At 55.6% G+C, this 22,445-nt stretch overlaps 10 protein-coding genes across 13 annotated transcripts; 4 read left to right on the plus strand and 6 right to left on the minus strand.

Moving 5' to 3' along the window:
* Positions 1-1,671: 1,671 nt before the first annotated feature.
* On the minus strand, positions 1,672-3,183 carry H310_07680 (hypothetical protein). The gene has a single exon (XM_008873109.1). It carries the CDS (start codon positions 3,088-3,090, stop codon positions 1,711-1,713), a length of 1,380 nt encoding a protein of 459 aa, XP_008871331.1. The 5' UTR covers positions 3,091-3,183; the 3' UTR covers positions 1,672-1,710.
* A 143-nt stretch (positions 3,184-3,326) lies between these two features.
* H310_07681 lies at positions 3,327-5,641 on the minus strand (the record flags this gene model as incomplete). Of its 2 annotated transcripts, XM_008873110.1 has the most annotated exons (7): positions 5,469-5,641; positions 5,294-5,420; positions 5,076-5,243; positions 4,754-5,022; positions 4,605-4,694; positions 3,424-4,551; positions 3,327-3,392 (listed from the first exon to the last, which is right to left on the minus strand). In XM_008873110.1, the coding sequence occupies exons 1-7, from the start codon at positions 5,613-5,615 to the stop codon at positions 3,327-3,329; spliced, it is 1,995 nt and encodes a 664-aa protein (XP_008871332.1). In that variant the 5' UTR covers positions 5,616-5,641. The 2 variants fall into 2 exon arrangements, with proteins under 2 accessions (XP_008871332.1, XP_008871333.1); XM_008873111.1 differs by having other exon boundaries at positions 5,294-5,641.
* A 360-nt stretch (positions 5,642-6,001) lies between these two features.
* On the plus strand, positions 6,002-6,984 carry H310_07682 (hypothetical protein). Its single transcript, XM_008873112.1, has one exon. It carries the CDS (start codon positions 6,010-6,012, stop codon positions 6,838-6,840), a length of 831 nt encoding a protein of 276 aa, XP_008871334.1. The 5' UTR covers positions 6,002-6,009; the 3' UTR covers positions 6,841-6,984.
* Positions 6,985-7,098: 114 nt separating this feature from the next.
* On the plus strand, positions 7,099-9,098 carry H310_07683 (hypothetical protein; the record flags this gene model as incomplete). The annotated part of the gene is made up of 8 exons (XM_008873113.1): positions 7,099-7,170; positions 7,235-7,289; positions 7,348-7,660; positions 7,712-8,124; positions 8,190-8,420; positions 8,465-8,607; positions 8,657-8,856; positions 8,921-9,098. The coding sequence occupies 8 exons, from the start codon at positions 7,099-7,101 to the stop codon at positions 9,096-9,098; spliced, it is 1,605 nt and encodes a 534-aa protein (XP_008871335.1).
* A 248-nt stretch (positions 9,099-9,346) lies between these two features.
* On the minus strand, positions 9,347-14,833 carry H310_07684 (hypothetical protein; the record flags this gene model as incomplete). The annotated part of the gene is made up of 1 exon (XM_008873114.1): positions 9,347-14,833. One exon carries the CDS (start codon positions 14,831-14,833, stop codon positions 9,347-9,349), a length of 5,487 nt encoding a protein of 1,828 aa, XP_008871336.1.
* Positions 14,834-15,213: 380 nt separating this feature from the next.
* H310_07685 lies at positions 15,214-17,211 on the minus strand. 2 transcript variants are annotated; one of them, XM_008873115.1, is made up of 4 exons: positions 16,845-17,211; positions 16,713-16,802; positions 16,372-16,657; positions 15,214-16,327 (listed from the first exon to the last, which is right to left on the minus strand). In XM_008873115.1, exons 1-4 carry the CDS (start codon positions 17,163-17,165, stop codon positions 15,405-15,407), a joined length of 1,620 nt encoding a protein of 539 aa, XP_008871337.1. In that variant the 5' UTR covers positions 17,166-17,211; the 3' UTR covers positions 15,214-15,404. The 2 variants fall into 2 exon arrangements, with proteins under 2 accessions (XP_008871337.1, XP_008871338.1); XM_008873116.1 differs by having other exon boundaries at positions 16,372-16,802.
* A 109-nt stretch (positions 17,212-17,320) lies between these two features.
* On the plus strand, positions 17,321-18,549 carry H310_07686. 2 transcript variants are annotated; one of them, XM_008873118.1, is made up of 5 exons: positions 17,321-17,595; positions 17,656-17,727; positions 17,778-17,835; positions 17,887-18,070; positions 18,249-18,549. In XM_008873118.1, the coding sequence occupies exons 1-5, from the start codon at positions 17,413-17,415 to the stop codon at positions 18,454-18,456; spliced, it is 705 nt and encodes a 234-aa protein (XP_008871340.1). In that variant the 5' UTR covers positions 17,321-17,412; the 3' UTR covers positions 18,457-18,549. The 2 variants fall into 2 exon arrangements, with proteins under 2 accessions (XP_008871340.1, XP_008871339.1); XM_008873117.1 differs by having other exon boundaries at positions 17,778-18,070.
* Positions 18,447-19,262, minus strand: H310_07687 (hypothetical protein). Its single transcript, XM_008873119.1, has 4 exons — positions 19,206-19,262; positions 19,011-19,143; positions 18,723-18,948; positions 18,447-18,666 (listed from the first exon to the last, which is right to left on the minus strand). The coding sequence occupies exons 1-4, from the start codon at positions 19,233-19,235 to the stop codon at positions 18,495-18,497; spliced, it is 561 nt and encodes a 186-aa protein (XP_008871341.1). The 5' UTR covers positions 19,236-19,262; the 3' UTR covers positions 18,447-18,494.
* Positions 19,263-20,021: 759 nt separating this feature from the next.
* H310_07688 (hypothetical protein) lies at positions 20,022-20,906 on the plus strand. Its single transcript, XM_008873120.1, has one exon. The coding sequence runs from the start codon at positions 20,047-20,049 to the stop codon at positions 20,704-20,706; it is 660 nt and encodes a 219-aa protein (XP_008871342.1). The 5' UTR covers positions 20,022-20,046; the 3' UTR covers positions 20,707-20,906.
* On the minus strand, positions 20,028-21,788 carry H310_07689 (hypothetical protein). The gene is made up of 3 exons (XM_008873121.1): positions 21,592-21,788; positions 21,473-21,528; positions 20,028-21,409 (listed from the first exon to the last, which is right to left on the minus strand). Exons 1-3 carry the CDS (start codon positions 21,686-21,688, stop codon positions 20,927-20,929), a joined length of 636 nt encoding a protein of 211 aa, XP_008871343.1. The 5' UTR covers positions 21,689-21,788; the 3' UTR covers positions 20,028-20,926.
* Between the last annotated feature and the right edge of the window lie 657 nt (positions 21,789-22,445).

The raw sequence follows: 22,445 nt of genomic DNA on the forward strand, positions 1-22,445 counted from the left end.
CTTGTGGCCACTGTAGATCAATCGCTGGAGGTCCGAAAACTTCGCACGCGCTCGTTCTCGCTTTTGAGTAATACGGCACGTCTCAAACTTGCTGCCGTCGATAAACCCTAAAATGTTTTCCATGAACGATCCCTTGGTCTTGATGGCAGCGGCGTACACCGCAAGTCTTGGAACCACAATTGCGTCGCAAAAGTACAGGAGGCCACTCCACTTGCCGAACAAGATGTCGATTACATCGCTAAAGATCCGGCAAATGGACTCCCTGGATCGACCAAACGTTGCCATCATGTCGTAGTAGCGGCGGGGATAGGACATTCGGAACAGGGTGATGCAAAGGGCTTCGGTTGCAAGGCAGCGTTCCGTGAAGCAGTGATGATGACGGCAGGGAGTTGGAGAGCGGTCACAAGGCGCTGAATGCCAACGACGTCAAAGCGAAACTTAAGTCGGGAATCCGCGTCGCTAATGGTGTGGAGTGAAAACCGCACGTCGGGCACAATAAGGCGCTCAACAGCAAACGCAAGAAGCTCCAGAAGTCGCATGCGCTGCCTGAAAGTGCTGGTGCGCCTCTTCTTGAGGAGGACTTCAAGCTCTTGGCACGAGAGCATGGCGAATGTCTGCACACGTAGCCAGTTCTTTCTGATTGGTTGATGTTATCTGGATAGAAGAAGTTTGCAGCGGATGATGTGCGAAATTCACCTTTCACCACGATCTGTTCTATCTGTGTTCTGACTTTTGGGTTGCGGATAAAATACGGCATGCATTTGCGAAATCTGTCTATTATTGCGAATTCTCCGTCAATATCATCCACTGGAGAGTTTAATTGGGTTGCAAAACATTTCTCGAACACATCTACGTAGGGACCACAATATTCTCTTATCCTGCGGCTTCGCCGCGTCGTCAATTACGTTTGTGGCTTTAACTGTATCGTCCGCACTGGAAAGTCAAGCCAAATGACAAGGTACCATATGAAAGGCTCCTCATGACTTATCTCGGGGCGTGTGCTGAAAGGGTGGTGTAACAGTTCTACGGTACTGTTATCCGGACACATGTCATAGATCTCCATTGTGACATTGAAGTCGGTCGACAATCCAAAGGTTCCAGGTGACCTCACAACAAGTCGCCTGGATTGCTAGCGACTGCACCCACGAGTCGCCTTAACTTTCAATGTTCATGTAGCTGAGCTAGATAGCATAATCCTGCCAATTCATTCTTCATTTTACCTACTTCTTCCTCTGCGTGTGCCCGGTGGGGTAGCATGTTGCGTAGACCTTCACCAAATCCGCATGGGACGTAGAAGGCATGTCGACAGCCGGCTAATTGGGAGCTGAGTGCTCTGGGGTCGAATGCATCCGATACAACAACTCCCAGCGCTCGATGCGAACTCCTTGTGGGCGACGCAACTGGCGCCGGTACCATGGTGCCGTCGGTGCAATAGTCGATCCGTTTGCTGCAAAGTTCACACTCCACCTGAGCTTCTCGGGTGCTGTCCTTGCTTTCTCGGTATGCCGACGGCTCTCGTCCGTAGTGGCATCACCGAGGGCTCCAATGCTACCGTTCAATCATGGCGCCATCTATGAGGATATGGGATTTTCCAGCTCGTAAGCAAGGCCTTGCTTCCGGCCATGGTCATGATGGGGACGGTCGATGACCTTTGTCTGAACAATGAATGGCGTCGTGAACACTACACGAGAAACCGCGACACGCAATAAATTATTTGACAAGTTCTTCGTCTAAGGCAGCGAGGCCGCTATCGTCCGAGTCGATTGTGTCTGGTTCAACTTGGTCCGGTCGACTCGGCTTTTGATTCATCAGGTTCGTGGAATGGGTGGTGATGATGCTGAGCTCCCGCTCCAGCTCGGCAAGGGCTTCGTCATTGGATGTGTCGTCACCAGGAGCGGCATTCCGTTGGACAGGCACGCGATCCACTGCCTTGCTTGCTTTGGTTGAAAGAGTTCGCTCTTTTGGTGGTGCCTTCGTTACGCGAGCTTTTTTCTTTCGCGGTGGGTCCGTCCCCCGTGGCGTTGCCAATGGAGACTTCCTGCTGCTCTTTGATGTGACGATGCCCAGTTGCTGATTCAACGCTTCCAAACCGCTATCGTCAGATGACGATAGTGGGTGGACGAGCTTTGGTTGCGCCGCCTTCCTCTTCCGTGGGTGAGCAGCAGGGGACGTCGCTGCAGGTCGCTTGTTTGGTCTTGTTTCCGTTGGATTCGACGACTTGGAAGAGGACATAGCACGGGTTTGTGGGAGTATCCCCAGTTCCATTTCCAGCTCGGCCAATTCGTCGTCCGTGGTCACAGTAACACCGTCTTGCGAGATCGTGGGTTTGATGGGCCGTTGGGGTTTCGTTGGTTTGAATCGCGGTTTGGATTGTTTCGTCTCGACAGAGCTCACTCGCTTCATCGTAGACACCACCCTCAGTTCCTTTTCCAGCTCACGCAGTCCATCGGACGACGAGTCGTCGCTGTGCTCGCCCACAATGCGTACCGACGGCGAATTCTCGCGCACGAGATTTGCATGCGTTGCAGGTTGGACGGTTGCCGATGCTGAAGTCGAGTCACGTGCAACATGCCAGGTCGCCGTTGGTGCCACTTGAACAAGTTGCTGAGGCACGGGGGCCATTTTCAACGCCTGCTCCAGTGGCGGTGTGAATGTCTGAGCAACCTGGGCTTGTCGTGGTGGATTTGTCCGTGATTTTGACGGAATAATTGCGGAATGTTTTGTGGTTTGCACAGCTCTTGAGACAGTCCCTAATGGACTTGTTGCTGTTGCTGCCACTCCTATCGTTGACGCGTTGACGTGAACAGGAGGTGGGGAATTCTTCGAAGCACTGGAGCGTGGTTCTGCCGTCGTTGGGGCTGGCGGAGTGGGTCTTGCCGCTAGATCACGTCCTTTCCAGGACGATAAAGCGGATCCAAGCCATCGGGTCGAGCCAACGTCCAACATGTCCGCATGATTCGATGACGCCATTGGTCGTGTCGACTGAATCGGTGAGCTTGACAGCGGACGTCGCCCTCGTGGAGTCGCCGCTTCCAGTGGCGAACTGGCCAAGGTAGCTGGTCCATCAACTTGGACACTGTGCAACGGCATTCGAATGGTGTGATTTTGACTTGCCGAGTGTGACCCAGCTCGTGGAGACGGAGGATGACGTAGTGGCGGGATGGTGGCAGGGGTGTTTGCTGTCTCTTCAATCGCATTTTCAGTCGGTGCACGAGTTTCTGCTATCGAAGTGCGATGAATCGACGGCACGGCCATGATCGACTTCTGTTGTGGCAATGCAGAAGCTACTGGTGGCTGGCGAAGCATTTCCCTTGCTCGAGACCTGGCTAGTGACCGAGCAGTGGGCTGATCTTTGGAGGGAGGTCGCACTGGGTCTCGTTGAACAAGTGGCTCTGTTGAAATCTTGTGTGAAACATGCGGCACATATTGTGGGGTGGGCCGCGGTTCGGCACGTGAAGTTGGTTGGGTGTACTTGGCTGTGTTAGTCGTGGCAGCCGCAGTGGGTCGATTTAGTTGAGGTTTGTCCAGGGTCTCTCTGGCGTTGTCGGCAGGTCGAAGTTTCGCCGACGCCGCTAAGATTTCTTGTTCCAGCTCGTCCAGCGCGTTGTCGCTCGAGTCCGACGAAGATGACAATGCTGGCAATGCAAACACTTCCGTGTCAAGATTGAGCGAAGCTGTCACCACGTTCGATTTGGACTGCAGTGCCTCCTGTGCCGTCCAAGTCGCGACGTTGGGGTCAATCGGCTGCACAGTAAGGTTGTTTGTGCCATCGAGACTCGAACAACTCGATGGCCGACCTCGGGTCGGGTCACGAGGAGGTGGAGCCGACCGCTTTGACACTTGGGTCGATTGCGAGGGGGTAGACGACGTGGAGGGACCTTGTTGGGCGGACGGCACTGCTTGACGAGCAAGAACGCTGGCTTCAAGTTCAGCTTCAAATGCATCGTCGTCATCTTCGCTTGAAGTCGAGGAAGATAATGACAGCTCGACCACGGGAAGTATGTTGGATGGGTCTGCCGTCGAAGGAGCCACTTCTGCCTGGGCCGCAGGGTTTGAAGCGACCAGTTCGTTCTCAATATCTTGCGCCCACCCATCGTCGCCGTCCTCATCATCGTTGTCATCACTGGCTAGCTCTGTCCTGATTTCGGCATGAACAGGTGCATACGTTGTGGTCTTCGCCTGCTCCTGTCCTGTGGACGTTTCAACGATTCCATCAGGAGCATTTGCAACTATATTCGCGTCGCATGGAGCATTGGACCGATCGTTCTCTTCGGTGTGATTCGCCCCTTTGGTCAACATGTCCGTGTCGTCGTCGAGGAGCTCGGATTCCAAGTCGGCTTGCAAGATCGCAGCCAATGCTGCCTCGTCGTGCAAGAGCCGATTTGATTCAATCGAGGGATGATCTCGAGGCTCGTCTGGCTCCGTGTTGTCCGAACCCTGTAAAACGCGATGCAGCGATTGCACAAACCCAGTTAGTTCCTTCTGCTTTGTTGCTGCAGGCATGTTGAACAACACTGCGGCGCGGCGGCGTTGGCCCGCGGCCTTTCCTTCCTACAAGATTCTCGTTTGCACATCATCGTTGCCTTTGGTACCGTCCTGTATACCTTTGTGGAGATTCGAAATGACGACATCGCTGCTATATACTCGTTGTGAAGTCGCTCGATTTCGCTCGTGTCCAGTGCAAGTGGAAGAGCCTAGACACCATCCACGACACGTTCAAATAAGAACACCCATGGTGCCAAAGGAAGGAAACCTCTTCAGGGGATTCCATGGAGGGTGATGGCGTGTCATGTGCGGATGCGCCATCGAGGCTCAACTGATCCAGAGCCAGGTCTTGGACGGACGGCGGGACTGGCAGGCGGAGGGCAGCTCGAGGGAGCGAATACCCTCGCACGCATTTGCAAAACGCACCGGTTGTGTCAAGGTGCTGGAGCATGTGCTCGAGTTCTCGTGTGGGCTTTCGGTGGTGCAGACGCCACAGGTCTGTCCACAGCGGGAGCTTTGCGAGTTCCACCGCTGCATCTGAAGGTGCATAACCACTTAAACAAGGTGACTCGAGGGGTATGGAATGGCACCTAAGTGTAGGAGGATCTTCTGCTTGATCGGGGTGATCTGGCATTCGTACGCGCTGTACAACGCGAACGTGCATCCGATGACGTGCCACAAGAATACTCCTCCCTCCTTGTCACAACGTTTTTGGTTGATGGACCATCCATATAGTGATATGGCTTGTAATAGAGAGCCTACACAACCGGTGAATGCCCGAGATTCGTCGGTGCCTCTAGCAGCGCACCCAAACACGCACGCAGCATGAGATATGTAATCTCTGGGCGAGTTATGTTGCCAAAGTCAATGTGATATAGCGCAGAGAACTGCTGGTCGATCCACAGCCTTTTGAACACTTTGAACTCTTTCACTGGCTAGAATATGACCGACAGGTTGGCCACGGGTTTGGAGCATAGCAATACCTCAGCCATGAACGCCTCCAATAGGGCATGCAACTTTGTCTGCATCAAGCTCGTAAATTCTTCCTTGATGTCCATGTCCTTCCGTCGAAGCGCCGGGACCCCCGACAGCGGTCGCATGCCCATGTACGCACACGGCTCATCTTCCATTCAGGTAGGCTCCCGCGCGATGAGCAGGTCACAAGGTGGATTATCCGGAATTCTCTTTATCCGAACAACTGCATGTGTGTCCCAGGAATATAGTAGTACTAATATGGTTAGTACTCTCTGCAGTAGTACTAGTTGATGAATTTTCATTCTTTTTGTTGGCAAATCGTGTTTGCTCAACCTGTTTCAAAATTCCCAAAACTGTGCTGACATCACGCTGTGCAGACAGTTACGTTTCCAATTTTAATTGGTTGAAATATTGAAACGCAAACCCTTTTGACCAATGAATTGTCTACATACCAGCTTCGATTTTTTAAATTAGCCAATCAGTGTTGACCTCCATGGACGCTTCGGCCCACCAATCCTCCCGCGAGTGTCATTTTGAAACTCGCTGAACATGGCAGCTGCATTGTGGACGGAATTCAAGGCGCTGACGTCGCCGTACGAGTCGCTTGTGCTTGACTGGGCCGACCCGAGCGGGCAATATAAGCAGAACCCTATGGTGGACTGGCCGTTGGCTGACTTCAGCTCGGCGGCTGCCATCGCATTGGGGTACTTGGCGTTTGTGATGGTCGGGACGCTGGTGATGAAAGCAGGCGTGCCTGCGTTCAACACGTCGGCGTTGCAATTCGTGTACAACCCGATCCAAATTGCGCTCTGCTCGTACATGTGCATTGAAGCCGGCATCCAAGCGTACCGCCACAACTACTCCGTCATGCCGTGCAACAGCTACAACACGACGTCCCCCGTCATGGGCAACGTCATGTGGTTGTTCTACATCTCCAAGATCCTGGATTTTGCCGACACGTTCTTCATCATTGCTGGCAAGAAGTGGAAGCAGCTCTCGTTCTTGCACGTGTACCACCACTTGACGATCTTCTCCATCTACTGGCTCAACTTCCGCGCGTTGTACGATGGCGACATCTACCTCACGATTATCTTGAACGGGTTCATCCACACCATCATGTACACGTACTACTTCGTCAGCGCCCACACCAAGACGATCTGGTGGAAAAAGTACTTGACGACCATGCAGCTCATTCAGTTTGTCACCATGAACGTCCAAGCCGTCATGACCATCTCCAAGGAGTGCAAGGGCACGCCCCAGAACATCGCGATCATGTACTTAGTGTACATCCAGTCGCTCTTCTGGCTCTTCATGCACTTCTTCATCACGTCCTACTGCTCGTCGCCGCGCAAGGAAGGCACCGACAAGAAGCGCAACTAGATTGACTCCCGCGCGCCGCCTTGTCTTCATTGCATCCAGTTGCCAGAGATTTGCATACTTGTTCGTGGCACGCCTAGGTTAGGCATCCATGAAGTGTACCTTCAAAATAAAAATACGTATCACGGACTATCTTTAGAGGAAACGATTCAACAATTTGCCAGGTGCTATCTTTTGTTTAGGCGTAAGAGATGATGTGTATGCCTAATTTAGGTATGTCGGGACGGGTGAAATCCTCACGGGAAAGATCGGGCCAAGACCATGGCGCTGACACGGCGAACGAGCAGCTTTCTGAGCATGCGATCTGGCACGGCGACGAACATCCTCACGGAGGTGCAAATGGCGACCGATCTCGACGTCGCACATGCGTCGTTACTGATTGAGGTTGTGATTACAGGTCAAGATCAAGACGAAGAAAGCCCTCCACGAAGCGGAAAAAGTCTACTGCGAATGTACACTCCGAATGCCGACATCTCGTTGCGGTGATCTCAAGCATTCATACGCTCATAGTTGACATCAATGTGGCCGACTTGCTTGCGCAACTGGCGCTGTACTGCATGATGGGCGGCGAGTACGACGAGGCATTGCCGCTTCTCCATCGAAAGCTTGTCATCCATGAAAAGTTTGGGCCCGACGAATGCGTTGGTGACACACTGCAGCAACTTGGAACAGCTTATCGTCTGTACGCGAACCACGCGTTGGCTGTGCAGCATCTCGAGAAGGCGCTCGATAGGCGGGAGAAGGCCGCCGTCGCAACCAGGTCGAGGAAAGATCACGAAAAGGTAGCAGAAACACTGAACAGCTTGGCTCTTGTGCACCACATGTACGCTTCATCCTTTGCATCCGTGTTTTCATTCTGTCTGGTGGCGCACAGCCAAGGAAACGCCGCCGTCGCAGACGCCTACCATTCGAGAAGCGTCGAAACGTATGCGATGTGGGCAGGAGCCGACGACGGACAGAGTGAGGACATTCCGTGGGAGGTCTTCAAGCGCGTACAATCGGAGAAAAGCACCCCGACGATGGCTCAAAACAGCATGACGCTGCTCAAGACGAACCTGCGCATGGCGATACAGGACGTTGCGGTCCATTGTTCAGTCAAGCCATCATCCTCCCACCCTGCAGAGAAACGTGTGTTCGGGTCGATGCACGCTGGTAGCCACATGAATACCCGTGAACATGACGGCAAGGCACTGAATGCGCCGTTGGTCACGGCCCCAACACGTATGCGGTCTCTGTCCGTTGGCTCGGCGCCTCTCTCCGACAACCGACTTGACCAAATCCTCCACGGTATCATTTCTTGCATGTGCTCTTCAGACGTCGCTGACGTGGCAACGCCGTCTCGGCAACTTCAGATTCGCCCAACCGTCGCAACCTGAGCCATGCCGTCGGCTCGACACCCCCCTCCCACCGACATCAACACCACATCAGCGCCGACCACGTCCCAGCGGTGGCTGGAGCATCCCATCCACCGTTTGTTCGAGTCGATCCTGCTCCAGCAGATCGATCCACTGTCCATGAACCGATCACGACGTTCCCGATCCTCGTGCACCGCATCGAAGGGGTAAAGCATCTTGTCGCGGCTGGTACGTACAATGCCGTCGAAAATTCAAATTAACACAACGACTAGGGCACGTCGTCGACGCGGACGTAAATCGCCTCGCGTGTGATATTGCTTTGATTGCCGCGGGGGATTTGCGGCAAGTGGGGCTGTGCATGCTCGGTCTGCTGCACGACTCGTTGAAACTCTCGCGGCAGCTCGACTGTCGTCAAGTACAATGTGTGTCCATTCCATTCGTCAACGTCCAGGATGCTCTTGTAGTTGCCCGTCGTCGAAGGATACCTCGAGAAGAAAAGCTCGTCGCTGTTTCGGGGATGGGAGAAGCGGTGGTTCAAGGTCGACACCCGGACCGCCGTCATGACGTACTTTCATTCGAAAGAAGATCACATGCGCGGGTTTGCCCCGCGCGGCACGTTTGCGTTGGCGCGGATTTCGCACATTGTGACGCACCAGCACTTGCGGTACGTCCGTCATTTCGTTGTGGGCCACGGCACCTCCTCGAGATTGAATGCCATGGATGTGCAGCGGCAGCCACTACGCCTTTGACATTGTTGTTGACATGGGTACTCGAGCGAATCCGCATGCATGCCGGACGTTCGAGCTGCGCAGTGACTCGGCGACGGATCTCAAGAATTGGGTGGACACCATTGAAAAATACAAAACCGCCACGGCCGCGCCAAAGGCGCCGGGCGCCTCGCCATAGCCGGCGGCGCATGACCAGCTCGTCGTTTCCATCGCTGAGCTACCCACGAGATGGAGTCCTCCCATCGAAATGGAGATCTTGTTTTAAAACGAATGGCGGCAGCTGTCGCTCTCGATCGTGTTTGTGTCGAATGCAGCCGAATCCATCCGTCAACCTCGCTTTCCAGAGTCCTCATGGAGCTGCTGACGCCGCAATCCACATGCCCTCTCGTCCCTTCCACTGCCCCCCTGTCGTCGATCACCCACTCTTTACTCAAGCAGTGGAATCGCCATGTCAATTCGAGCTTGATCGCCTTTGTCCTGGCTCAAGTGGCTCGATCGGAACGCGTCGTCAATGCGAATCGTAAACATGCGCCACGTCTTGATGTCGAGCACGTAAATGGCGTCGCCATGTCGAATGCTGACGAGACCGCACATGAACGCAGACGCCTTGTCGAGAAAGAGAATGTCCGAAAACACCCACGGGGCTTTTCGGTACAAGTAAAAGGCCGACGCGGGCAGCCACAGGGACTGGCGATGCGGCGGGAGGGCAAACGACGGATGGGCCATGCGCTGGTACGCATAGCACACGACCAACGTGCCGGCCGTGATCGCGCACAGGAGCGCAAACCGCGTGCTGCTGCCGATCGCGACCGTGCCGGCTAGACACACCACTTGAAAGTCGACTTGAACGACGTCGCACGAACGCGCGAGTTCCAGCGTCGGCTGGACCGGCGCCACAATCGTTAGCAACACAGCCAGCGTCGATGTGATGGCCGAACTGTACGCCTTGTACGACGCCGTGTGTGCGCGGGTAAAGAGCATGCCGATGTCGCTCAGGATCGTCTCGAGCCACGAAATTTCGAGCCCTGCCAGGAACGTCAGGAGCACATAAACTCCCGTCGGATGCGGTGCCTGGATCGTTGTGAACACGCCGCGGACGTCGAGTTTCAAATTGGACGTTGACAGGAGGGCTATCGCGACCATGCTTCGGAGAAAGAGGAGGAGCCGGCCGACCCACACAACGCCAGCCACGCGACTGATGGCGAGCAAGTTGCCGCCTTCGACGTCGCCGCCACTGACAAACGTGTACACGAGCGTGATGGCCGCCGTCACAAACCCGACGCTCGTCGTGTACTGGATGCACTTGTGGCAGTAGTACGCGACATTTGTCGGGGTCTCCAATTCGCTAGGCTGAAATGTGTCGGGCATGTCGCGGAGCGATATGACCGTGAGCGGCGCGCCAGAGTCGCCATGCAGCGCCACGACTTCCCGCGCCCCTTGCGCCCATTCCGCCACTAACGACCATCCCAACACTGTGAAGTGCGGATCGCCGATCGGGTCGATCAAGTCTTGCCGCCACAGCTCGATGTCGGTGTCGACGCCCACGGGCTGGACAAACTGCATGACCTGGACGTGCGTTTCAACGACAGCTTGCTGCGCCGCTGGGACAAGGGTCGCGAGCGCCGCCAACTCCTGGGACGAAAGGTATGTGTGCATCCATTGCAGCAGAGGGACGAGCGTCGACAAACACCGCGGCGTGGACGTCGCGACCGTGACCGCCGCACACACGTCGTGGATGAACGCGGACGCGTTCGCTTGCGACGACGTCGTGGCAAGCAGCGCAAGCGACCCCGTTTCCATGTCGAGTTGAATCACTTCCCCAAATGCGCCGCTGCATGACGCCGAGTGGCTGAATTGGGTCAAAATCCCCGTCAGCAGCACTTGCCCTGTCGTTTGGCTCGGGCAAAATGGACTCCCTCCAAGTACGTACGGGTTGAGCTCGTTCCACTTGCGTGGCGCGGGGCGAAACGTCGATCGCGACGGAAGGACAGACGCCTGGGCGTCGAGTGTGCTCGCAATGGCGGTCTTGATGGCGACGGTCACTGCCTGCAGGAGGGCCAGCATCGGTCGGGGGCACGGGACATGGCGGACATCGATCGTGCCAAACGGACCGACGGCGTCCCGAACGAGCGCCAGGCCTGCGTTCAGTGGGGACGCCAACAAGTTGCTGGCAAACAAATTCGATTCCATCGCGGAATCGTTGGCAAACGCATAGTTGGCGCTGCCGCGAATGAGACTACGCCCTGGCTTGTCTATCGTAGTCGTCGCCGCGCGCTTCAACATGGGCATCGCATCACGCGCAGTCATGTTGGCCACGACAAGCGCCAGGTCGTTAGCGAACCCCCAGTGCATCTTGAACGACGTTTGCAGCGCAAACCGGTACGTCCCGTTGGACTGTTTGATGGTGAGCGCATACGTGCTGGCGAACGTGGTTTGAACTCGAATGCTTTCCGCGATCCCGAGGGCTTTGTAGTTTTGCCACGCAACGACGTACGACGTAATGTTGTGGCGGCGCCAGTATGCGACCTCGTCGGGTGCCGAGGTCGTCACGGCGGCGGTCGACTCGAGCCACTGCCGCCCTGCCATCGACATTTGCAAGTCGCGATCGATCCCGATCTCCAACGCGTCGCCCCAACATGCCCGGATGTTGGTGTTGCGCAGCAACGACTCGAGAAACACGGCGCCGTTCATGGCCATGGACGCGCAACGGTGCTGGCGACGGGCGGACGTCGCCATCTCCCACCGCTGGTCAAAGTCGACAAAGCAATACTGCGTTGCAATCCACGCGGCGTCGCAGCCATCCGTTCGCCGAAGGCCGCGGATGTTGTCGAGCAGCGACGTCTCGTCAAACTGGACATCGCGCGCCGCCAGCGCGCTCGCTCTGACTTCGGCGATCGATTTGTTGTACAGGGTCGAATCGCCCGTCGATGGATCGCCCAGCGCGAGGACGACGGGTGGCGCGGGGCTGCCGTCCCCAGCATACAGAAACTCGCCACGGCGGTAGATGAGCTGCGTGTTGTAAACCTTTGCCAGGAACGAGTGCATCCCGGTCGTGTTGAAGTCGGCCCATAAGAAGTCGTTGGCGAGCTTGACTTGCGACACGACAAAGAAGAGGACGCTCGACACGGCCGACGAGATCAAAAACACAACGCCCAGCACGACGCGGTACCGATTGAGCCACCTCCGGGAATGATGCGGAGGGTGGAGCACGGGCGGTGGGCTCGCAGGCAACGACGACATGATGAGCGTCAGTGCCCCCAACTTTAGAGTCGGGTGCATGTCAGCGGGGGTTCTCGCCAGCAGCGGTGGTGGCGGTGGCTGCTCCGACGGCCGTTGCGCTTCTTGGATGGGAATGATCAGCCACAGCAACACGCTGAACAGGTGCTCCTTCGAGTTGTGCATGAACGGGACAAACCCGCTGATGACACACGCCGTACGGTCGCAGTAGACGGCCGACACGTTGTCGATCAAGTAGTGCGCGATAGACGGGACCATGACGGACGCCGACACGACGGCGGCTGGTGGCCGCCGCGGCAACGACGTGGCGACCGACCAGAGCGTAACGATAGCGCAGGCGAGGGCAATGCATCCAATCTGCATCAACCCGAGGGTCACCAGGCGCGTGTAGCTCCCGATTTCGACCACACCGGACACGCACTCGAGCTGCATGTCCATGAAGCTGCTGGAGCATTGCCGATCCATGGTGGCGGTGGGGACGATCGGCGCCGTCGTTTCAAGAACGACCGAACTGGTCCAGATCATCGCCGACGCCAGCGCGACGATTTTCTTGGTGTGGCGCGTTGTAAACAGCGTCAGGATGTCGCATAGCGCCAGGGTCAGCCATAGCGTCTCGCCAGCAGCCACCATTGCGGACCACAGCGACCGCGGAGCGACGGAAAATTGTGTCCACGGGTCGGCCGTCAGTGAGATGGCGGACGTGCTCAGGACGCCCATCGCGATGGTGCCGCGGAGGAGCAGGAGGGGTCGACCTATCCAAACGACGCCAGTGATGGCATTGAACGTCACGAGGGTGTATCCTGCAGGAGCGACGCGAAAGAGCACGATCGTCTGTGCGAGGAAGGCCAGGACGAGGCACAGGACCCCGTTAAAGTAGACAAACAACATCCAGACGAGCGACGTGAATCGGGACGGCACGCCGAGCGGGTCCGGGCGAAACGAAATGGATTCAGACTGACGGGACATGAGTACGACAGTTGCGTCGTCCCCTTCGAATCGCACGACCTCCCGTGATCCTTGAATCCAATCGACAACCATGATCCAGCCCGCTGCTGCCCACAGCGGATCGGAAGGGTCGAGCAAAGCGTATCGCAGGAGCGCCGGCGTGCGGTTGACCGCGGCGGCGTACTGCACGAACTCGAGCACTGGAAACGCGTCGTCCGCGGTCGTGTTATGCAGGTCATGCGGTAGCAGTACCGACTTGGCAATCGGCGGTGCCAGGAAAAGGTCCAGCGCTGGTTCGACACTCTGTAGGAAAGGATGGCTCGACGGTGACCACGGTGATGAAAGGCGCTGCAACGACAAGGCGAGGAGCGCCGACCGCCGCGAGGGCCGCACGGTTGCGGGCATAAACGGCTCCGTGCATCCGTCATCAAAGCCAAAGCCGTCTTGGACATAGTCATGGCCATGGCCATCGTAACAGAACAGATTCCCGCCAAAGAATGTCCATGGTCCGCTTTGGTGCTGCCACTTTGCAGGCGGCGGCAGCATGATTGTCGTCGGGGTCGCCGGCAACCGACTGTACGTGTCCGAGAACTGGGCGCTTGCATGCAAGAGGTGGCGCAGGCGGTTGGCGACATCGTCGTACGCAGCCAAGAGCGGCACCGGCACTGCAACGTACTTGAGGTCCATGGCCCCGAGGGGCCCAATGTAGTCGTGGAGGAGGATGCTCGGCATGGTGTAGGGGTACACGCCAATCCAAAACTCTGGGGACAGGTCCTCGCCCAAGTGGACGAAAGACGCGTTATCTGACCGCACCAAGCTCGCCGTCATGTCGAGGGCGTAGAACAGGTCGTTCCACACGCCGAAGGACGCAATCGTGCTCGTCCAGAGCACTCCGCGCGACTTTTGGATGAGGTGTTTGATCGGGATCGAAAACGTTTGCCACGCGTTGCGAATCAAGACCACGTCACTGAGCCCGTGGTCTTGGCCGTTTGCCCACGACACGGTGTACTCTGTGACGTCGTGCGATAGCCAGTACGCTTGCTCTTGGGGCTGCGAGAACGTTTTCAAGGCGGTCGTGGTGGCTTCTAACCACTGCGTTCCGCGGGGATGGCTGCGGACGGCCGACCCGTACGCCATGTCAAACCCCATCCCGTGCTGCTTGTACCATGACGTCCACTGCGTATTGCGTAGCATCGATTCCATGTACACGGCGCCGTTATGTGTGTATCGATCCAGGCACCGCCGCTGCCGCTTGGCGGTGTGCGCCACTTCCCAAATCTTGGTAAAGTCGAGCCAGCAGTAGCACGTGAAAGAAACGACAGTGTTGCCCGTCGTCTGGGCACGCAGCGCAAGGATGGCGGCCCCGATGTCCTGCATCTGCTCCATCCCGATGCGCCGTGTGTCTGTGGCTTGAATGTCGACGTTCGTGGTCGCGTCTGCGTAGTTCTTCTCCACAGCCAACCGGTCGAAGAGTGGAAGGGCGGCCGCCGTCGACGTATTCCACATGCGCGAGTTGAAGTAGTCTGCTACGAACGCATGGACCCCCGTCGTGTTGAATTTGGTCCAGAAGAGATCGTTCTCGAGGAACGGAGCCAACATGGACGCGTACGAGATGGCACACGCGATAGACAGGATAATGTACGCGACGCCAAACACAAGGTCCAGGCGTTTGGAGGGCCGAGGAAGTCGGGCCCGCCATGGAGTCGTCGGCGGCGGCGGCACCGCGGCCATGTCCCAAGGAGCAACTTTAGTCCAAGCCATCGCGAGTGTGTTTTCGATGGGCCAGCCAGGCGCCACGCTTCGGTTTCGCGCCGTTTCGGACTTCGTTTCGGGTCACAAAAATTCGTTCGACTGCACGCCAAGCTTCGGTTTCGCGCCGTTTCGGACTTCGTTTCGCTTCGGTTTCGCGCCGTTTCGGACTTCGTTTCGGGTCACAGAAATTCGTTCGTCGATTGCACGCGACGCTCCGGCCACGTGGCATGCGGTGCGTCTGCCCGCGCTCCACGTCGGCATTTCGAGATGGGACGTCATGACTGCTTTGCCTGGTGGGTACACCTTGGTTGTGTGCTCTACTGCCACCGTTTTCTTTGGACCGAGTCACTGGCACCAGCACGAACTCTCGTCGTCCACGGCGACTCGGCGGGTCGTGGCCGACGTTGTCATCGTAGGCGATCGTGAAGAGTCGTGCCGCGGTCCCCTGCGCACGTGAGCGGGCACAGTTCGACATCCGCACTGGCCGAGTTCCCCACCAGTAGTACATCAACTCGCACGTTCGTTTCCATTGGTTTTAGATCCGTACACGTCATGGCGAGTCCACGAGCGAGTGCACGCGTCGGTCGTACACGTTCGTCGAGACTTGGCTTCCAAACACCTGCGTCAAGAGTGCGCGGGACAACGGAATCCACGCGCCTGCTACACGTAGTCGGGCTGGTGAGTTGACGAGCGCGTCATGCAGCAGCCGATTCTCGTAGCCGTTGGTGGGCGTCGTCGGGTTGAACCCTTGTGGGCATAAGTTGCTTCCATCCATGTCCATCGCGTGCGTCGTCATCGGCGCGACTATCCACGTCGCATTGTGCACTGCTTTGCACGCCATGGCCATGCGTGTCGAGTTGTCGCACGGCCGCGACAGCCATCGCGCCGACGGACGAAGCATGGCTGTGCACTCGGACGCGCCGACGGCCTGTGGCTCGGACGGGGCGAACGACCACACCATCGCCTCCATCCGCGTCGGCGTGATGTTGTCCGGCGACGGAATATTCACGTTGCACTCGAGGAGCTTGGGGAGGACTGCTTCGTCGATCAGGTGCAGGTTCGGGCCCAAGTGGCCCATTGCATTGAGCAAGCCATATTGAATCTCGCTCGTTTCAGGGCGGAAGAGAACGCCGTGCGAGGTGAGCGTCGACACGGACGATCCGGCGAAGCGGCAGTCGGGGTACGTGGCGAAGGGGAGGTCGGGTTCTTGCCATGAGCACAGCGACATTTTGTGGAAAAGCAGCTCGTTCCCGACCGGACTGTAGTCGGACGCCGTGAGGAACGCCACGCGCTTGCCTTGAGCTAGGAGTGTGTCAAAGGTCGGCCATGGTTTGCCCCCAGTGTCGTCGGGCCGCAGGATCTCGGCGACCGGGAAAGACTTTTTGATCGACGCTAGAAGCCGCTGAACTTTGTGCCATTTGAGCAGGTTGGTCTCGTCGTCAAAGTATACCAAGAGAAACTCGTGCTCGTTTTCTACGGGCGATTCGTTCAATGCGAACGAGATCGAGCACACGTACGAGGAGCATGCAGCCAGGCCGCGATTTCGTCGAGCGCGTCTTGAACTGGTCGTTGCGAGTGCGCAGGGATGCTGCTCAGTGACGGCATGCACCCGACGGTTTCTGAATCCCACTGGATTTCAATGCCGAGCCGTTTGGCGATTTTGTTGAACCAACTGATGAGCTCGTCCAACATCGGCGACTCGAACCCACCACAGTGCGCGATACGCAGATCGTCGTCGACCCAGTGCACGTCAAGCTCGACAAGTCGCGCACCCAGGCGGAGTTGATCTGTGAGAGAGAAAAGCTGGAGAAACGGTGAGGTAGGGCAAGGTCAATGGCATGAATGCGGTGGATGGCACCTGATCGTTCGTGTGGACGCTGAGATGTGGCGGCATCCATGGAATGTACGCCAGCAGCTTTTGAAATACATGATCTTCCACGCCATAGCCCTACGCATGCGGGTGAGAACAGGACAGGGGTGAACGTCATACGTCAACGATGGTGATGGCCGAGTTGTGCGTGCCGGGGAGCTGAGCGTCACAAAGTGAATGCGTGTAGGCAAGCTTGCGCTGCAGCGCCAGTGCACGGTCGGCCCATGGTGCGATCGCGACGGTGCCGCGTTCGCATACGATGACACAAACGTTGTGAACGTCGCATTTGCGTATTTTGGTACAGTGCACCCCCGCGGGAACTGTGTCGATGTCGGGATCCCGCGGCGATGCAGCAAGGCCCTCAAGACTTGCAGTCATTCCACCGATAGTGCTACCAAGCGCGGCGGCGGCGACGGACGCAAGCAGCCATGGATGCTTCATACGAAGGAGCAAGTCGAAGGCGAGATAACAAACTTGGGCACATGCGTGGGTTGAAATTGTTCAATTTAAAATAATGTATTCAGCATAGTGGTTATAAGTAAGAATGCATATTAATTTGAGCTTGGTTTAAATGGGTGGATTTCTTTCCGCTTCGTCAAAATCTTGAAACGGCCCGCGACCACCGCGGCAATGGAAGGGAAGAAGGACGCCTCGTGGATGGAGGTACTTCCCAGGGCTAAGTGCATGTATGCGCGGCGGCGTGCGCCAAGCACACTTCTCGGACGGGAAAGGTCGTTACGGCGGTTTCGTCAAGGTGGATTGCCGACGCCATTCACGCCGAGTGGATGACATGGACGAAGATACACCAACGCAACCGCCGGACAATCGGATGTCACAGTTGAGCTCGACCGATGTTGCTGGTATGCGAGCGGTATGTCCCGATGGCGCTCGTCAGCTACGTCGCATCGTTGTGAAACTTGAATCATTGTAGCTGTTTGTATTCTACGACACGAATCGCGATGGGAACCTCTCGTCTGGCCAAGCTCTTCGCATCTTTCGACTGGTTCGCAAGTGCTTTATGTTCGCGTGTAGTATCTGACGACGCCATGATAGCTTGGGCTCTCCGTGAACGAGTCGCATGTCTTCGATCTCGAGCAAATGTCTTTCGCAGGTGTGTGTGTGTGTGTCCCGATATCGGACTCTGACCGACCCATCTCACAAGAATTCGTCGCGATCATCGACTGTCACGTTCGCACGCCGCAGTCCTCGGACCCTATTGCCGAGTGGGCAGTCGTCGACCATTTCCGCAGCGATCAAGTGACTCCCCATCAGCTTGCATACTTTCTCGCGAATTGCGAGAAGAACATTCCTCCCGCCCATCTCGACCGCTTCCTCATGCTGTACACGTACGTTCCGCGATCTAGATTTTGTCTGCGGTGCATACCGGTATTTTTTGTATTTTTTGCCAATCTTTTTGCTCCTTCGAGATCGAAGGAGCAAAATGATACAATTTCCGTGAAAACCGTCGAATTTTAATTGAAATTTTTGCATTTTGATATGCGGTTTTGACATTTGAGATTCTAGGCAATCTGACGAACAAACGTTTGTGGATTTTCCGAATTTTCAAAAGTTCCTCGTCGACTACCGCGCGCGGTCGGAAAAGCTGTCGGCGATCCCGTCAGAAGTGCGACGTAATGCAGTCCAAGTACATCACGTTCAGATACCAGAAGGCTTGGGCATCACCACGGATAACTCGACGGCGCGGGAGGACGACGACGACGTCTTTGAATGAATGAAACCAAATCTTGATTTGGGGTTGACACAATCTAACTACGGCGCGACGCCAGACGCAGCCGCGGCGTTGGCGCGCTTCTTTGCTTTTGCCTTGCGCTTCTTGTTGCGGTTCTTCGCAGATTTCGAGGGGGAGGGTTCACTGACAGCGTGCCGTTGCAGGAACGCTTGAAATCCTTCCTTGTCCACATACAACGTATCGGCCCCCAAACTACAGCAATACGTGTCGTTGAGCAACATGGACGATGACGATAGGTGGACACGTACAGGTTAGTGGCGGCAGGTGCGCAACCTGAAAGGAATTCAAGAATTGCACTCTGAGGAATGTCGAGGTGGCAATTTTGCAGGAATTCGTGGAGCTGGTTGTACGAGATGGTATTATCCTGTCGCATGTGTGATAGTGTGGGCAATTGCTTCTCCTCTTCTTCGTCGACGTCGCCGGCAACCGACGTTGGCCGCGACACACTCTGGGCATCAATGGATTGGATGACCTCTAGTCGCATGTCAAGTGTGTGACATGTGCATCACTACCATCGATGTAGAGGTCACACGCACCATCGACAGGAATGTCTTCTAACAGTTTGATCTGGTCGTCGGTGAGCTCCAGTCCAAGCACTTTGAACACCTTGCGTGTTTCTTCTGGCGTTAGATTCACGTCGTCATGCTTGTTGCTGAAGAACTCCATGATCTAATAGTCCAGCACACACCGTGAGCTTCGTCGTCCGCGTCGTGCACGCATCTCACACCTACCGATTGCATCGTTGCCGGGGTCTCCATCATGCCTGAGGCGTCTGTCGTCGTCGAGCGCGTTTGAAGAATGCCGCGGGACGCTCACAGGCTGGAAATAACCTTCGACGCGATTTGATTGGTTCGTCGAAATCTTGGAAAGCAACCTCTTATCGTTCGACGGCGGAACCGCCGGCAGCTAGCGGCACCATGGAACATGAATGCCATGACGAACACGACGTGCATTTGTTCGATCGACATGGACGAGGGTTGGAAGTGGACTTGCGTGGAAGCAGCGACGAAGGCAGGATGAACGAGGGGTTGATGGTCACCTCCATGCTTACCTAGTCCCCGCGATCACATGGCGCGGCGAGTCCACATCTGGGGACCAGGAGCGCCGCCACTTCGTGAAAGTGCAGCTATTCGATAAGCCATTTTCATTGCCAATGTGGAACCTTCGCTTCGCATGACTTGAAGCACGTGATGCACTTGGACAGCGCGCCTGTTGAAATCGACGGCAGTGTGAGAGATATACGAACTTCCTTGCTAGTGAAGGCAATATCCTCGTATCCCTCTGCCGGAAGAAGTGTTTGCACATAAGCTGTTCGCTCGCATCGTCGTTGGCCCGTGAGTACGTTGTTGCCTCGCAAATCCCCACGCCGTCGGTGCCTTCATCCCTGGCGCCAGAGTGGCTAGTGGTGTAGATGAGGGTGTGTCACTAAGTCAAGGGACAAACGTACTTTGAAACTTATTTTATTATTTCAAAATGCGTTGTACGAGTGACGATATTTTAAAGATAAGTGCTTGAGAATAGTGATAGCCGCTGACGGTGTCAATTTCACGGTCATTTTCAACAGTTGGCGCCATGGCAACGGCATCAAGACCCGACGCGGACTACGCTGCGTTCGGACGAGAGAGCGCGCGCATGCTGATGAACCGCGTCTCTGAAAAGGACACGTCAGTCGCGTGGAGTCACGTGAAAGAGTACGACGGCATCAACATCTCGCGTGGTGTCGTTGACGACAACGACTGGAACGTTATCAAGGCTGTGGGGATTGTCCGCTGTCCTGCTCGTATTCTTGCAGATCGTTTGACTGATCCCAAGGAGATGAAAACGTTCGACGAAAACACGGATGTGTGCAATGTCTTGGTTGACGTCGATGACCGCACAAAGGTGCTGCACGTCAAAGCCAAGGCTGTGTTCCCCACCACTGCTCGCGACTTTGTCGTAGTGACTGCAAAGGAAGAGTCCATCGAATCGAAGAATTTAACTATCGTCATTGCGTCGCGCTCCGTCAAACACGATGCCGCTCCATTGGACCCCTCGTATGTCCGGGCTACAACATACCTCTCGGGGTATGTCATCCGATCTACATCGACGTCGGCATGCGAAGTGACCATGCTTGTCCACATGAACTTGGGCGGGTCGTTGCCGTCGTTCGTCATCAACATGCTCGCAGTCGATGCACCGCTCCATCTCATCGGCAAACTACGTGAGTTGTACGCCGATCCCGACAGCGACTAAAACAACGGCGACGACACGTACATTCGCCATGCAACGAACGATGCATGACGTGTCGATCGCATGCGAACGCCACGTGGGGGTTCACATGCAAAAATGCATATTTTCATTATTATATGGTGGCACTCTCAGCAAAAATTTGCACATATCGAGCCAAGACAGAGGAAAAATTGCATATTTTTCGTACAAATTCCTGGAGTGTCCTAATTATCATTGGAATGGCTCAATTCAGCGACGCAAACGCGCTGTTAAAGTAGCCGTAGATCATGAGCAGGATCCAGAGATAGCTGAATGGGACGCCCATGATCCACAGGAAGAGGAACACGAGAATGAGGTTCCCGCCGCTGAGACCGCCTCCTTGTTGCTGTGGTGCATCCTGCGCGCTGCCGGTGTCCTGCCGTGTTTGCCCCCGTCGCCCTCGCTGATGTGGTATGCCGCCTCCTGGCCCGCCAAAATGGAATGCAAACCCGGGAGCACCGCCAAAGTTGGACATGTGCACTCGATGGCCGCCGGCATGCATCCCCTGCTGGAAGAACATGTTGAACGGGTCTTGTCCGCCAAAGAACGCCTGGAATATCTCTTCCGCGTTGTGCTGGTTGAAGTGCGGATGCATGCCGCCACCCGCGCCATTGGATCCATCGACGGCGGACTTTCCAAACCGATCGTACGCTTGCTTCTTGTCTTCGTCCGACAGGATCGAGTACGCCTACAACATTCGCGGCCTGTGAATCACAACAGTATCGAGGTGGATGCATGAGGCGCCGAAGACCTCGCCGATCTCTTTGAACTTGACTTCGGCCTCCGTTTGATTGTCCGGGTTCTTGTCTACAACCCTCAACAGTCATGAAGGATGAGTCGACTGAATGACCCGTCGATGGTGCGTCCTACCTGGATGGTATTTAATCGCAAGCTTTCGGTAAGCCTTCTTGATCTCATCTTGTGAGGCCGTCCTGGGGAGCCCAAGCGTCTCGTAGTAGTCTGCCATCGTCGTCTGGCGATCCTTCGGAAGGGGTCGGCGCTGCCACTTGGCGTCTTGAGGAACTCGGCCCTTCGAAATGCACCAACCAGGTGCTATTGCACAAAATTGCCTGTCGCTTAAAATTCGGAAACCGCGCAAAAATCACAAGAATTTTGTATCTCATTCTAAATAGAGTTTCTGCAAAATGTGCAAAAATATTGTTTTTACCCAAATTTCAAGAAGTTGGCACAATTTCCCAACTGTAAATGACGCTTGGACATGCAGAGTGTTGTTCCCAACTTGCGGATGTCAGTAATATCAACTTTAACAGGTTCTTTTGAACGACTCAAAGAAATCCTCCATCCACATCTGTCTACCCTGCTTCGGACACGATGACCTCTTATGTATGAAAGTTGCATCGGCCTCGAGCTGCCATGATGAATCCTTTGCCGACGTACCTACGCGACAGCTGCGTTACGTTAAAATTTAATTTACAATCGAAGGGAAATTCATGTTCACAATACCTCTTAAATATAATATTCCCCGTGACCAGCACGGCATTGAATTCCGTGCCTTCTTCCAATTTGATTGGCTATAATCATACGAATTTCCGTCGGTCCATCACAGTTTTTTTGAATCTACAGTTTCCATCGACAAAAGGAATGACACTTCTGAGGTGTATTGAAGTATACAGGCAGTAGATCATGTTTTAGAGGGGGTCCGCTTTTTGGGGGTGTCGACCTTTTCCAGGGCTCACATTACTGTAATGCGAGGTCTGTATGGC

Source organism: Aphanomyces invadans (assembly GCF_000520115.1).
Source record: "Aphanomyces invadans strain NJM9701 unplaced genomic scaffold supercont1.14, whole genome shotgun sequence".
Classification (NCBI taxonomy): domain Eukaryota; phylum Oomycota; class Saprolegniomycetes; order Saprolegniales; family Verrucalvaceae; genus Aphanomyces; species Aphanomyces invadans.